Source organism: Carettochelys insculpta, chromosome 3, assembly GCF_033958435.1.
Source record: "Carettochelys insculpta isolate YL-2023 chromosome 3, ASM3395843v1, whole genome shotgun sequence".
Classification (NCBI taxonomy): Eukaryota; Metazoa; Chordata; order Testudines; family Carettochelyidae; genus Carettochelys; species Carettochelys insculpta.
In genome coordinates, this window is record NC_134139.1 from 89537537 (window position 1) to 89553651 (window position 16115).

Genomic DNA, 16115 nt, shown 5'->3' on the forward strand with positions numbered 1-16115 from the left:
CATAGCTAGAAGTGGTGAGTTCTAGTGCTACCATTATGAAAATCTTATGGTATCCCATGCTTTGCTCTCCACATCCCTGAAGCTAACTGAATGATCCCCTCATCTAGGGCCAAATTAAGAAAGGGGCTGTAGGGGCTGCAGCTCAGGGACCTGGGCAAAAGGAGGCCCCCAGACTGGCTGTGCCTGGCAATGGAAGAGGCAGTCAGTATGCTGCCATTCTTCCTCCTGCTTCCACACCCATCTGCCACCCAAAGCTGCAGCACTGTGCTGAGTGCTACACATGGTTGCCTACCTGCAGGCTCTGTCTACCACCGTTCCCATGGAGGGGAATCATGGCCAACAACAGCAGTGGGGGCAGTGCCTGCAAGTGCAGGGCAACACAGAGCCACCTGTAAACAAACCCCCACTCCTGGAGCTGGACCAGGTAAGCACCCCATTCCCCTGTCCCTACCCAACCCAACCTCCATGCCCCATCCCACTCCTGCACCTCCCCTCAAACCTAAACCTCACAGCCTCTGCTCCTTTCCATACTCACCTCACTCCTGCCTCCCACCCTCAGCCTGCTCCTGCCCAGACCCACACCCTCCCCTGCTCAGCAGCAGCCTCCTACCTGCTGAGCCTAAGGGGATCCCCAAAAATAGGATCCCTAGAAATGTTAAGCCAGCCTTGGAGGGAAGCCCTCAGGCATTTAACAAGGAGACTGAAGCCAGTCTTTGTTCTCAGTTGGGGATCACATGTCAAGTTTTTCTCCTTTCTCCTGGGGGAGCCAGGTCATTGAGGTTCCCCCATGCCTTGTCTAGCAGGCCTCACAAAATCTAATAGTGCCCCTTCCCTAGAAGAATTAATCCAGCTGTATCATCATCTCCCATGAAACTAAGCCAAGAGTCTGCCATCCTTTACATTCTGTAGCCTCTCTTTCTCTTGGATCCAACTTCTACTAGCAGTAGAGAGACTGCTTGTTGCAGTTGTTTGTGTTGTAAAACCACACACAGTAGAACTCAGTGTTAAGGTATTTGCCATCTCTCCTACCTTCTTGATAGAAAAAGGGACGATGCTTTTTCACTCCTTTGCTGGCCAGTCTGATTAACCGGACGAAGTAAAGCCCTGTAGGGTGACACATTTGCACCTCACACTACATTTTCAAAAGCTGTATCAGCTTCTCAAATAAAATATACAGTAAAAGCTCCGTTATCTGGCAGGATGGGGGAAGGGTATGTGCGTGCTGGTTCACCAAGTATGCTAGCTAACTAAGTATACTTTACCAAAGGAATACCAATTTTCAAAGACTTAGGACACAATGAAAACAAATAAAGTAGGACATAGCTCACAAATACTCACCAACTCAGTAGGCCTACTGCACTGCAGAACAGTCGGTTTTCCTGAAGCACTTTGGTGTATACATATTAAGTATACACAGTAGATTCTTATGACACTGCAGATCACTATGGGCAGCACACAGCATACACACCTAGATCACTGAAAATACACTGAAGACCAAGACTCTGAACAATATTTAATCTCTGATTCAGAAGGCCCTTCAGGATCTTGCAGTGCCTCAGGATCATCATTATCAACATCAATTACTGTAGGTATAGGCGATAGGGTGAGTACAGATTCAGTCCTATGGAATACCATGGAAGCGGTTTTTTTTGTTTAATCTCTGATTTCATCTTCCTTGCTTGTCTTTCTGCCTCTTTTATACAAGAAAGTGAAGAATGTGCAACTGTATAATGTGCTGTCAGTATACTAGTCTCAGTTGCTAAACTGAAGACTTTATCGGGTGATAGCAGAAATGCTGGTTAACTGACCACTGGATAACAGAATTTTTACTTTAAATAATCTTATGGGAATACATAATAGATCTAAGGAATTTATGTTCTAGAATTTAAACAGGACTTGCTTATTTCACCTAGTTGTATATGTTTGATATAAGTGCTACAGACACTGCTGCCCCAGACTAGAAATGCATACTTTATGCTTAATTCCCAAACCATCTTCTCCTGTAAAAGTGACAGGACCCACAACTTAGTGCATCAGGGTCAGCTCAAAGCTTGGCAAAAAAAAAAAAAAAATTCCTCCAACTAAGAAAAAGTTTAAGGATTTTCATTACACAAAAGTGAATATACAAAGGCTGAAACAAAGTTGGCTTGAAAAAGTGCTTTCAGAAGCTACTGTACATGTCAATGATTTATTTTATAAGCTGCTTTTACATGAAGGCAAGATCTTACATTTGGTGTAAAACATTTATACACATTCTTTACAATTTGTACATATATTTAAATGACTGTATTAAACACTGCTCTATGGAATCTGGAAGAAAACTAAATGAGGGAAAACAAAAATATTTATAAAATATGAACAAAACTTTTGCCACTAAAGAGCATCTGGACTCAGGTTTAGTGATTTTTTTTTTTGTTTTGTTTCATGTTATTCAGGCAGATCCAGATTTTTTTTTTGGTAGTACAACTATTAGGACCAAAAAAACCTACAGCAATGCACAACAGAGTAAGGCAACAACAGGACCAACAAAATGTACCCATCACGTTACATGGCTTTGTGGGTGAAATAAATTATTTCCTAAGCTCTTCCTATTTGAGAGAAGATTTTAGCAAAAGCTGCAGTTTGGCATCCAGGTTTGCTTGTGATATTAAATGAAATACTGGATGGTAATTATATATGTGAAGGTTTCCTAAAGTCTAATCATTTAGTGGCACTCCACTTGTAAAGAAAATAACTGTGCCATTCATGCGCTGTGTACACCCTACCTCACTTGCAGCTACAGTATTTGTAATAAGTTATTTGCCACAGATCCTGGATTTTAATCAGCACCTGAGAAGTCACCCTTCACTTTGCACAATGTTTTTTTTTCCTTCCTCCTTTTATTGGCAGTGGATTAATTCTCCCCCCCGTCCCCCAGATGAATGGGAGGCAGTAGCTTGTTGTACTACTGTGTGAAAACCTGAGTTTGGTAGTAATCTTGGGACTCCTGCCACCTTGGGTCAGAAGTGACTGGAGGAGTCATATCTGCAGATACTGACTCCTACAGGGCACAAGTGAAGGATGGCCAGGACACAGAATTGAGTAGAACAGGGTCAGATCAGACTGTATAATAATTAAGAGGGTCAGACTGCTGGTGTGAATATTTTTCCAGTTCCCTGGAATGGCTATTTCCTTGGTTAATGTCTCTTCTTTGCACAGTGCACGGCCAGGAAAGGAGGGAGAGCCCAACACATATCAGCTCTGAGGCTATGTTCCACAAGAACAAACTATTAATAATAGGCAGCTGTGGAAAAAGTGAACAGTTTGCCAGCCGTCATATTATGGGGACTGCGCTGGGAGTACATGTGGGGAGGTACAACCACACAGAGCACAATGGTTACTGAACAAAGCAATCTTAAGAGCTTAAGCTTGAGTGTGCAACTGAAACATACATGAACTTTATATAGCTGCTGGAAAGAATCCCAAATAAGAGGCTGAATGGCATATAATTAAAAAAAAATCTAGTCCTCTGACGCTGGTTAAGTGTAAACTGGAAGAATTTGACAAACCTTGAATCTGTTTGTAATCCACGACAATGCAGACTAATTTGACATTTTCAATCCCTACAATTGACAGTACTTTCCCATAACAAACAGCTTTTGTTTAAAAAAATAGATCTGGAGGGAGGGTGGTTGAGATAAATAATACCTAAACAATTGATGCATTTAGGCACAAGTAAACAATTTTTTTCCTCACTTTTTTGCGATTCAGATATTTTTCCTTTTGGTATTTTGTGAGTCTTTGCTCATACACCTATCTATTTTTTGGTTTCTTGGATGGCAAAGGCCAGCAAGCTTTTTATTTGCATTGTCTCCATATCAGAAAAGCACTTTGAAGTTGTTCTTCATTATCCATCCCAGTTTATTCCTACATCACAGGAAAGCGGCCAAGTGCGTGCCTGAGCTTCTGTGCAATCTGAAACAAACAAAATACATGAACAGCATGACTACTTTACATATTTAAATCACACAGCTTTCATGATCTTAGAGCTCACTAGAGAGAAAGTTTCAGTTAATTCCTCAAATATTAAACATTCAGCTTCAAAAAACAGAGCTGACAGATGTGCAGTCCCACCCCTCCTTAGCGATTCTGTGTATTTAGTGTTCATGAAAGATACGTGATTGACAGCTTTGGACTCAGTCCCTCTAGCTATTGACAGAGCACATCCAAAGTAGGCAGCGCCAGTGCAGGCTCCTTGGTTGTTGAACCAATGTGCTTCAACCGTGACCTGGAGGGACACTCCAGTGGCAAGTGGCTTGATAATTCTTAAAGCCCATTCTGGGCTTTTCTCCTGAGACTCCAAACTTGCCAGTTAGCACCAATTGATGGGATAGTTTTTGTGACATGTCCATTAGCAACTGCAGCAAGACAACATTTCATTAGACTGAAGATACACTGTTTCTGCTCACCTATGGGTCAAAAGGTTCCTTATCTCATTATAAATCCTTGCAGCTGTTCAGTTCCTCTTTTTAAATGAAAATTAATTTCTTAGACTTTAAGCATGGCTTTAGCCACAAATATTCTGGTACAAAAATTTAGAGGATCATCTGAGCATAGGAGTCTGAGCTCATAACTTACTACTTTTCAAGACACTCCTTCTGGTATGTATATTACATCAAATAAAACCCGCACAGGGTCCCATCTATCTACGGTACCAGTAACATTCTGTGGGACTAAATGAGAGAACTGGAATAAGAGAAGCAAGAAAAGGGTGTTAAGTGTGTAAAGTAGAGTAACCCTGCCTGTATTGTAAGCCACCTCATCATCTGCTGCCTCACAATATAAATTACATCATCTTAAAACCACTACAAATATGCAAACCTGAAGTAACTCTAGGCGTCTCAGACTAAGGGAAAAAAGGCCAGTGGTAACTAAGCATAACAGAACTCTTTCTTTTGGGTGGTTAAAGATTTACAACTACTGGGACCCAATGTAAAATTATAATATTTTCTTTCTTCTACTTTTTCATGTTGTAGGCATGTAATTTTCCTTTCCACTCTAGGAGACAAGCAGGAAAATACTTTGTTGGTAATCCCCTAAAATCCAACTCAATACTGTGGTGCTAGTGCCTATGTCTCAAATATTGTCCCAACATAATATCCCTCACTGTTGATGTGTGGGGAGATTAGACTCCTACCACTTCCTGTTTACAGATACTTGGATCTGTGCCTTGGCTACTGATCCACTTTGAGACACTGATCTGAGATCTTGACAGCTACTTGCAATGATCAGCACACATTTGTTTTTTTCACATTTTAATTAGAGCTTTTATTTTGGGGAAATGTGATGCTAGCAACCAGGCTGCAGCTCCTGCCAATGCACCTAGGTCTTACTGACAAATGCATAGCAGGAAACCAGTCTCTCTCAATTAGAATATAAGCACAGCCACCCGGATCAGAGCAAAGGTCTATCCAGCCCAGCACCTTTGACATACATGGCTTCAAGTTTCACATAACTCACTTTAACGTGAGTTAAGCACAATTTGAGCCCCTTCTCCCTGCCTTTCCCCATCCTCACAGCTGTCAGGCTTTTAGTTCACCTACTCGTCAGGCTGACAACTGTGCAGCTGGGGGAAGAAGCCAGGAAACATGTCAGGGCTGTTCAATTTCCTGGGTCCTAAGCTGAGGGGAACTGGGAATCTAGCAGCAGCTTGGACTGGGGTCCTCCAAACCTGGGCTCTGGGAGGGTGGAGGTAGGTGTAGGGGTTGGACAGTCTGGGCTCTGGGTTCTGTTCCAAACGAGAGAGAGAGAGTGTACACACATGTGCACACGTACACCTGTATTGTTACAGAGACATACACACTTGCTGACAGGCACAGTATTGTCAACTCAGTTACCAATAACTGAAATTGACATGATTATGTAGTGTTATTTTGACAAAATTTGGAGAACTTTAAAATACCTCATGCAGAATTCCCCTAGGAGTAACATACCCCGGGGGTGAATGAACTCTATCCTATATTGCTTGAATTTTGATGAGGTGAAGATTTCTACGCATAAGCAAGAGCTCAACACAGCATGGCCGGGGTTAGCCCTAAAAACATATATGAAGTTTGCATATTACAGCAGCTGCTGTTACCCTTTGGATTTCTGAGAACAAACCTACAGAAAAATACATCGTTATGCACATGTTAAAGTCTAGCAAACTTTTCTTTCAAAGAGCTCATGCTTTGGAGTGGTGACTTGAAATTAAACAGTGCTTGGTCTTTTGTGTTAGGAATGGGCTTTTTGTGGTTCCCATAAAATTCCCCCAACATTTGGCCAAATGGTAAGCTTTTGAAAAGTTGCAGTTCAAACACGTCCAACTAGACATGTAAAAATTTTAGCAGCCAAACTCTCTGAAGATTCAGTCCTAATGAATCAGTTCAATTTCTTTCTATCTTCCAGGTGCTGTGCAGATTCTGCATGCACCATTCTCACAGGGCAACAAAGAATGCTACAGCCATAAAGGCAAAACCAGAGATTTTCCCTCCTCCCTATGGCTCTGGGCCAGACACCAGAACAGAGCAGAGTGTCTGTCTCTCTTGTGCTTCCAATGACACCCCTGCTGGCACCCAAGCACCATGGAGGAGGAAGTGGCCTGATTTGAATGCAGAGGGAGTAAAAGCTGGATTGTGGAGGAGAGAAAGCAGGACAAGGAGTCTGGAAACACTGTGCTGGAGTGGAGGAAAGAAAGAGGGATGGGAAGAGACAGAACTGGTGTAGAAATCAAAGTCAGGAACCAATTGTCAGCAGATGGGGGAGGAGTCTTTACAATCAGATTAGGAGATGGAACATTGAGACTAGAAGCCAACAGGCAGAAGGGGCATGCAAGAAAGATGACAGATTTGACAAGCAGATGGGTGCAGCAGCAAGTACCTGGGCAAACAGAAACTCAGGTGAGAGAAATGGGCAGCAGGAAGAAGACAGATTTGATGAGGAGCTTGTGAAAAGGCTGAGTGGAACTGGGGGGTGGAGCGGACACAAAGACTGAATGAAGGAGTTAGGGCAGGAGAAGGAAACTGGGAAGACGGGGAGAATGGCCTGAGGAATGGAGACTGGGACTGCATAGGCAAGAAGAATAGGACTGACACAAGGAATGAGGGGTGCAGAACAGGCAGCTGAGTGTTTCTTCTAAAGCTCACTCTCCTCCAGAGCCTGAAGAGAAACCCAGGTTCCTTGAGTCTAACCATTCATATGCTGCCAGCAAACATGCATGAAACCTCCTGACACAGTGCTGGTCCTCACAGAAGACGACAAATACACTACTGGTAGCTTAACAGTCTGTGCTGTGAATATAAAAGGCTCCTACCCTGTGATGACCCATCACAGTGTCAGTAATATGCTCCATGATGAAGTTTGTTTTTATCTGTGTGTGTTTTGAAAAACACTAATAAATTATGCACATGCAAGTTTGCAATCAAGAACTCAAGTTAGGAAATGCCAGAATTAAGTCTGTCTGTGCAAAATGAGACCTTTTGTGCATCACGATACAGTCTGATTATATGATCACATATTAGTTTTTCCACAGAATCCTGCCCCTTTCAGTACACTAGATTGATGGTGCTCATTAAATAAGCAACTATTTAATTAAACAAAATATTGAACACTAAACTTATTTTCTGAATGTGTCTGTGTGATTAATAAGGGATATTATTTCCATTCACAGATCAAAAAATGAGGCACATGGAGAGATGAAGGGCAAAAGTAGCCATTAATTTTAGAGGCCCTATTTGAGATTCCTTGGACTTGATTTTTCAGAGTAGTTTGCATTATATAGCACTTTGTATGTTCAAAGCGTAAATCTCAGTGACTTGAATTGAGCACCATAGAAAGGTCTGTGAGGGTAGCAATAATTCTCAGAGCAGGGCTTGAAGAGCATACAATGAATAAGGCATGTGGTCCTATATTGAACAATCAAAAGAAAAATAAAATATCAAAGAGCTGCTTATTAAGCAAGCACAAGCATTTCCTAATTTCTAATGCTTGACTCAGCAGTGTAATATATTACCCATATGTTGTAAAATTTTTTTTGGAAGTCTGGAATTCTCTACAGAAAATGTTCTTGCAGTTCATCCTTTGTTCCTGTACTTTTTTGTTAAACTAAATGTAACAGTTCCTGACAAGTAACTGCTTTTAGAGAGAGGTGCACTCACGGAATGACTAATGCGCAGCTAGCATTTCTGACAAAAACTAAGTGGCCTCACAGTATACATTAGAAACCAGCATTCAAATGCTGCAACTTACTGTTTCATAAAACTGTGCTTGCTGTTCCAGGTACAGGCGGATCACGTTATTGTAATCATAAATCCGGTTACTGTGGAAATGATTCATCTCAGCTGTAATCCAAAACAGGATGCAAAATTAATGCTCATCAACCAGGGAAACTTCATTAGTTCAGATTAGTTACTGTGTTAACTAAGAATCTAGTCTTGCATTTAATACCAAATTCAGCACCAAACTCAGTCAGTGCAATTGCATTGGTATTTGACTACTACTATTTTGCACTTTTATAGTGCCTTTTTTCCAATCAAGCTTATGTCACTTTACAAACAAGTAGGGTCATACAATAGGGATCAATTCAAAAGTCATGAAATGCAGCCAACTTTCATGTCAATCAATAGTTACATAGTAGACAGCGACAATTTACTAAATGAAGAAGCCTATTGTATCCAATCTAAGAACTGTAGGGAAAAAAGAAGTACCTAGGATGACATTTACATTATGAAAAATAGTAATTTTTGTTAATTAGTGCAAAGACAGCACTTTCATTCAGCAGCAGTCACCCAGTACTGTATTGAGACATTAAGTCAGTACTGACTGAAGGAAGATCATCACTTACACTCAACAACTTTCATTGCAAAACCTTGGTTTCTCATTCAAGTACAGTCTCATACTACCTATTTAACTTGCACAGTGTGAAAGAACCAAAAATTTAGAAGTTTGGGTAGTGGCTAGGTATGCAGATAATTGTATGGAACATAATACAAACGCTTAGCCAATAAAATCTTCCCTCAAGAAACAACTAACGGCCTTCATTAGTTTAAAATCCTTATTCAGATGAGCACTTACACACATATGTAATGTTTGGTACATATTTATAATGCTTTAATCATGACCTTTATGTATCTCTCAAATGATAAATGACTCCCCTCAAAGTTAAATATGTTTTAAATATCCCTTCCTCTGAAGCAATAAAACAACATTTTTTCAAGGCTAATAAGAACCAGCAGTAATTGTACATAAAACTAGTCAAGTTTCTGAAGAATGGTCACATTTAAACCTAAAAAAATGTTTTTGTCTCAGAAAAATAGCACTCTCTTATGCTGAGCAAACAAATTAGCTTGTGCATAATACCAGCAAAAGGGATTTATAGCAGTTCCTGTAGAAGTGCTAGTTAAGGCTACAATGGTGATTATTTAGGGATTAAAAAGGAATTACTTGAATCTGGGGTGGGGAAAGAGACATCATTAATTCCTTAAGACTGAGTTCGATTCTAACCTCCCATCAAGAGTTGATTGTCCAGTTCACAAATTAATTCTTCTCAAGTAAAATGGTTGTATTAAGTCACTTTCTGATTCCATATTCAGTTACAAAAGCAGAATATCATTAGCATCTTAAAACATTTTGTTTTGAGTGGAATTTGTTCTGAGTACAGCCCTCTCCCATAAAGGACTCCAGCTATTCACTCCTTTTTTTAGAAAGCAAAAATGTAGTTTAACCAACTCTAAAATTTTGGCTATACGTAAAACAATTATTTGGGTATTAAAATACTAACTACTTATCAGACTAATTCTCAACAGCAAATGCAGGTGGAGAAATTACCCAGAAGCAAATGCTGACAGCAATCCTTCTTGGGAGGCAGCATTGTCTAATGGCTAGAGCACTTAGCTGGGACTAAGGACGCCTGGATCAGTCACTAACCTGATGACGACCTTCCATAAGTCAATGTCTCCTTGTGCCTCAGTAAAATGGTATAATACTGAGCTACTTTGTAAAACTCTTTTTGATCTATGGATGGGAAAGTGCTACATAAGAAGTAGGTAGACTTATGACTAATGCAGCACACTGTTACCCTTCAAACTTGTCTTTCAAAGCCTGTAATATTGTCATTTAACTTAAAGCTTGTTTTACCTTGTAATGCATATGCCATGGTGCTTACACGCGTCACCATGTTCTGCTTATCCTGTGGTGTTATTTTACTGGTTGCAACTAACTTGTCACTTTCCTTCACTTTTTCTATTGCTCCCTGTTAGGGCCGAAATGCAGAATGATTAGAACAGCACTCAATTAATTACATTAACTTAGAAAATCTAGACACACACACACACACACACCCCCATCATGTGTATAAAATCGGATTTGTCCTTCAGTATTTTCCCCCTAAAATGTGGTGTTTAATTTTAGATATTTTTTGATCATGCCAGTAGAGGAGAAAAGGCAGAAGACATGAGCACCGATTGAAAGCACACAAACAGGGTTTGATACACAAAACATACAGAGCTAAAGCCAAAAATATATAATGAGTTCTAGCTGGAAAATATCTGAACACTTCCAGCCTCCAATCGCTTCTAGGATAAAGGTGGACAGACTAAAGCCCACAGGCCACATCTGGCCCACTGAACCTGTCAGTCTGGCCTCCAGGCTCCTGCCGGGAAGTCGAGTCAAGACAGGCTTGCCATCTTGATGGCCAGAGGTGCCATCCAAGTCCCGGGATATGCAGCAAGCATGGCCACCTACCCCCAGCTCCTCTCACCCGGAACCTCAGCTCCCCCAGTGCTTAGGCAGCACAGTTGCCATGCTGCCAGACTCGCTACTCCAGGTAGCGTAGTCAGAGAGTGAGGAGTTGGACGGGGCCAAGAGCTGGGCCATGCCTGGCTATCTGGGGAGGCCTTCCTTACCCATCTCACCATACAATATCTGTACCTGATGTGGCCTTCAGGCTAAAAAGTTCACCCACCCCTATTCTACAACCTGTTACCTATTTTATTGCGTAGCATTCACTAAAGATTAGTGCAACAAACTGCTACAAGAGAGCTTATTTCTGAAAACAATGCATTTACTATTGGTGACCTAACAGAATCACAGGGCTGGAAGGGACCTCAGGAGGTCATCTAGTCCAGCCCCCTGCTTCAAGCTGGATCAACCCCCACTAAGTCATCCCAGCCAGGACCTTGTCCAGCCAGGACTTAAAAACCTCAAGGGATGGAGGATCCACCACCTCTCTAGGCAACGCATTCCAATGCTTCACCACTCGCCTGGTGAAGTAGTTTTTCCTAATATCTAACCTACACCTTTCCCTCTTCAACTTCTGACCATTACTCCTTGTTCTGCCATCTGCAACCACTGAACAGTTTCTCACCCTCCTTTTCAGAGCTCCCCTTCAGGAAGTTGAAGGCTGCTATTAAATCACCTCTAAGTCTTCTCTTCTGTAAACTAAACAAGCCCAAATCCCTCAGCCTATCCTCATAGGTCTTGTGCTCCAGACCCTTAATCAGTTTTGTTGCCCTTCGCTGAACCTGCTCCAGCAAATCCACATCCTTTTTATACTGGGGGGCCCAAAACTGGACACAATATTCCAGATGTGGCCTCACCAGTGACGAATGAAGAGGAATAATGGCTTCTCTAGATCTGCTCAAAATGCTCCTCCTAATGCACCCCAGTATGCCGTTAGCCTTCTTGGCTACAAGGGCACACTGTTTACTCATATCCAGCCTTTCATCCACCATAACCCCTAGGTCCCTTTCCATTGTACTGCTGCTGAGCCAGTCGTTCCCCAGCCCGTAACAATGTTTGGGATTCTTCTGCCCCACGTGCAGGACTCCACACTTCTCCTTACTGAACCGCATCAGATTTCTTTTGGCCCAGTCCTCCAATTTATCCAGGTTCCTCTGGATTCTCTCTCTACCCTCCAACGTCTCTCTCCCCCACCCTGGTTTTGTGTCATCTGCAAAATTGCTGAGGGTGCAATCCAGTCCCTCATCCAGGTCATAAATAAAGATGTCGAATAACACCGGCCCCAGAGCCAAGCCTTGCGGCACTCTGCTTGAAACAGACCACCATCCAGATATCGAGCCATTGACCACTACCCGTTGGGCCCAACCATCAAGCCAGCTTTCTATCCATCTTATAGTCCAAGGAGCCAATCCATATTTCCTTAACTTATGGAAACTTAACTTAACTAACCACATTTAACTAGCTTTGACCTAGGAAGAATAGAGTCTGAATTTCATAGAACTTCATGCAAAATAAACTAACAAAAAACAGAACTACAGGGAATGTGTTCCTACTACACTCTTTTCACAGTAAATATTCAGCTGTCATGAAAGAGAGCCTTTTCCCAAAGGGCATTCCAGTAGGTTCTTGTTTTAGGCTTTAACTAACAAAACTTACCCAAAGCCATTTTTCGAACTTCACGTTTTAAATATGTTCTTTTACAAATGGTGGGACATCTGGGATTTATTTTATCTTTTTACACCGCTATTCTAGTAGATGGTTTTGAGAAATTAAATAATGTACTATATTAAGACACATTAAGCTGTCAAATGTAGTTTTGATTGTAGCCTGTCCTCTACAAAGTTGGAAAGCATTCTCTGAATTTAAAATTTAAAACAAATTCAAACTATTTTAAAATTTTCTGTTTAAAAATGTTTTGATAAAAACAAATTCAGTTAGAAAACAATTCGCATAAATTTCATGAACATATAAAGCTAAAAAATCTATTTGTTACATATATTAATATATTGTGCCAATGATATCCTGTTATAAACAGGTTTTAGCAAAATTTCTTTTCACAGGAATATTTAATCAATTATGATTTATTTATGGGAGAATTACAGGCATGCCTGGAAAATCAGTTACTTAGTAAGTGTTCTTTTCTGTGCTCTTACAATTCTATCCACTCTGTTTTTCTGTATTTAATATTGGTCTAATATTCTATCTGATGGTTACATTACCTCTATGTAGCTAAGGAAGCTAAAGAACATTGCTACTTTTTGGTTGAGTAAACGCTGACAAAAAGCTCAAAATAGTATAAGCATTATTGCTAAAAAAAGTTTTGAAGGCCTTTGAAAAAAAATCTCCTTCCACCAGCATTCTCAATAATTTTTTTCCATCCCTGCATGGAATACATTTTATGTGCACCAAGGCACATATGGATGAGCACCACCAACAAAAACACATGTTGTTGGTGGCTGTGGGAGCTCTATTAATGATCTGGGTGGCACCTCAATCTCTCCTGGGCAGCCGCCCAACCACTCAGCTCACAGGCAGCATTGCCTCCCACTGTGAATTTCTAATTTGCAAAGTTTCTGTTAATGTCTTCATGCAAGTTTCCAGCAATACTGACATTAGAGGTATGGGCAGATTGAGTATCTGAGTGCAGGGTAAGTAAAGTATTGATTTTATACATCTACACCTATCCCTTTTGCTCCCCACGATGCGTAAAGTTCATCTATCCTGTGAACTCCTCCTCCCATCCTTCCCTATACAACCATCACCAAAAGTAGTTACCTTGTGAGCTCCTATAATGTCAGGGAAGCAACCAAGAAATCCCTTGTATTCATGATTAGTTTCCATCAGAAAATGGAGATCCTTCTTTGGCTAATAAAGAGAATTCAGCAATTAATAAATATTCATACCACGTTGGTGTCAGAATTTAACAGAAAGTTACGCATATTGAACATAGTTAAAAACACTCCAAAGGCAAAATAAAAAGTAATTTAACACAAGATCCAGTGGAAAGATAGTTCTAGATAAAGGTAAAAAATTATGGATATTGTAAAACCCTTTAATGTCCAATATTTAGCAGGAATACATGTAAAGGCAGGGAAGATCTGCCAATTACTTTTAACATAAAAAACTTTATCAGGGAACAGATGTTCAGGGACCTCAGGACGGACGGACGGACGGACGGACACACACACACACACACTTTTTAAAACCTACGTTCCATGTCTTAATTTAATATTTATTATTGTAGCTGTTCATTTCAAGATTTCCCTGAAGAGTTTTTCCAACCAGAGCAGTGACAGACCAAACCATTATGCACACAGATACACACCGTGCAGATAAATGTGCTCAGCCAGCTCTCACCTTCAAAACATTGAAGTGTTTTTAAAACACAAAATCACTCCCTAATGTAACAAAGGATTTGGACTGTGAAGGTTAAGCACTACATTATCAGATAACAGTCCTAAAAAAAGCCAAATTTAAGGCCTGACCACTGATGCAGGTTCAGGATCTATTTTTTTAAATTAGTCGATCAAGAGTTAAACCCAATGAACTGATGAGAACCCAATACATATAAGGGGCAATATGATCTAGATCCAAAGCCACTGTCCATACTAAATGTTTTTGAAAAATTTCCCACCATTGTTTAATTGCATTATTAACAATGGGAGACCTAGAGGTGACAGTGTATGCCAACACCAAAACGTCAGCATTTAATCAGTTGTTGGGATTATCAATCTGATCTCTTGAAACAGACACCTTGGCCTTCAAAGTAGGTCCTTTTCTAGTACCATTCTCTGAGCTGATAGAGAAAAGGAACAATTTATAAGTTATTAAAAATACAAAGCAATTTGGAAAAGTGGTGTGTAAAAATACTGATTTTCTTATGAATGTAAAATGTACTAAGTAACTCTGGGAAAAAAAAAATCAGAGCAGAAAGAAAAGGTAATGAAAACACACTGTATGTTGTCCTGTAACTTGTGTTGGACTGACTGGGATTCTATTACTTTTTATACCTGTTCTGCCACAAGACTGGCAATTTCTTCATATGTTTTTCCTGCTTCTGTTATTGCTTCATTGAGATCTGATTCTCCTAAAATACATATTTCAAATTAAGGTAAAGTCACAAACAGTTACTGAATAAACAAGCGATTTTAAAATCAGGCAGTTTTCAAGAAATCAACGCCTGTATGTTGCTGTAGTTATTATGCAAACTACAAAAAAATATACAAAAGAGAAAGTGCACAAACAAACATTGTTAAACTCTAGTACACTGGTATCATTAGAAAAGGGCTGGCCTTTAAAGTTACCATTGTGATAAAAAAGCATGTTTAAACATTTGGGCATTCAGCTTGCACAGGTCAACTAGTGACTGGCACTGTGTTTAACATTTGTACTAACAGAATACATCTTTAAAAAAAAGATTTAATTACAGCACTTGCAAAGGAAGTATAGAGATTGTAAGAGATATGTACTAGAGCAAGGGAAGAACATGAAGATGGGTTTTATTAAAATCAGGATATTAACTGTAGGGTTTTTTGGTTTTGTTTTTTTGGTTTTTTTTTAAATTTAGGTCTCACAGTTAGTAAATGATTAAATTTCTTTTGATGGTCTAACTAGGAGTGTTGCTATCCCAAAGCATACAAAAGTCATAAATCAGGACCACCAAAAACATGAGATTTCAGAAATACATTTTGGGTTATTTCTTCTTTGCCATCTTGCTTCTGAACCTCAAACTTTGCTCTTCAACCATGGAGGGACGAGATATTTCTTTTTAAAATGAAGGTTGTGATTCTGATGAATGCATGCCTCCAGTAAGTGGGGCTTTAAGCAAAGTACCAAATACTGTATGAACTGGTAACACAGACAGATGCATCACAATAAAACTAATGAGTCATATTTTTACTAGGAGAACTAATTTGAAGTTTAGCAACTGTTTTTATCACCTATGTGAGCTGATCAGTGTTAAGAAGAGGGAAACATTAAAGTCAGGATATGTTCTAAAGGAGGAGAGGAAACTGAAGACAAGAGTGGCAATCAGACCCAATGTGCTGACTATTTTAGTAGCCTGATTTCAGAAACTGGAGAGCTCCCCAAAGGTGCATGGCTATGAGCTGAACTTGTATAATATTTCAGTTTCTGGATTTTTTATAAGAAATACTTCTTAAAACTTTCTAAAAACATTAAGCCATGATTGCTGCCTGCCTGGAGTTTTGGAATACCAGTTTTGAATGAAGATCTCTTCACAATAAAAGATTGCTAGATACGTAACTCAAAGGAGATCACTTCAGAAGTTTGAATTACAGGCAAAATTTTCAAGGAGTGCACACATTCCAAAAATTTTCCCTTGTGCGATCATTGAATTG

At 40.1% G+C, this 16115-nt stretch overlaps 1 protein-coding gene across 3 annotated transcripts in view; it reads right to left on the bottom strand.

Annotated features, from left to right (window-relative positions):
• Positions 1-2137: 2137 nt before the first annotated feature.
• SNX9 (sorting nexin 9) overlaps positions 2138-16115 on the bottom strand; it is a 99263-nt gene continuing 85285 nt past the window's right edge. For all 3 annotated transcript variants that reach the window (XM_074990308.1, XM_074990309.1, XM_074990310.1), the window contains exons 14-18: positions 14766-14842; positions 13531-13620; positions 10153-10267; positions 8266-8357; positions 2138-3954 (exon numbers count right to left, since the gene is read on the bottom strand). In XM_074990308.1, coding sequence (XP_074846409.1) covers positions 3907-3954; positions 8266-8357; positions 10153-10267; positions 13531-13620; positions 14766-14842 — 422 coding nt within the window. In that variant the 3' untranslated portion in view covers positions 2138-3906. The remainder of the gene's footprint in view (positions 3955-8265; positions 8358-10152; positions 10268-13530; positions 13621-14765; positions 14843-16115) is intronic.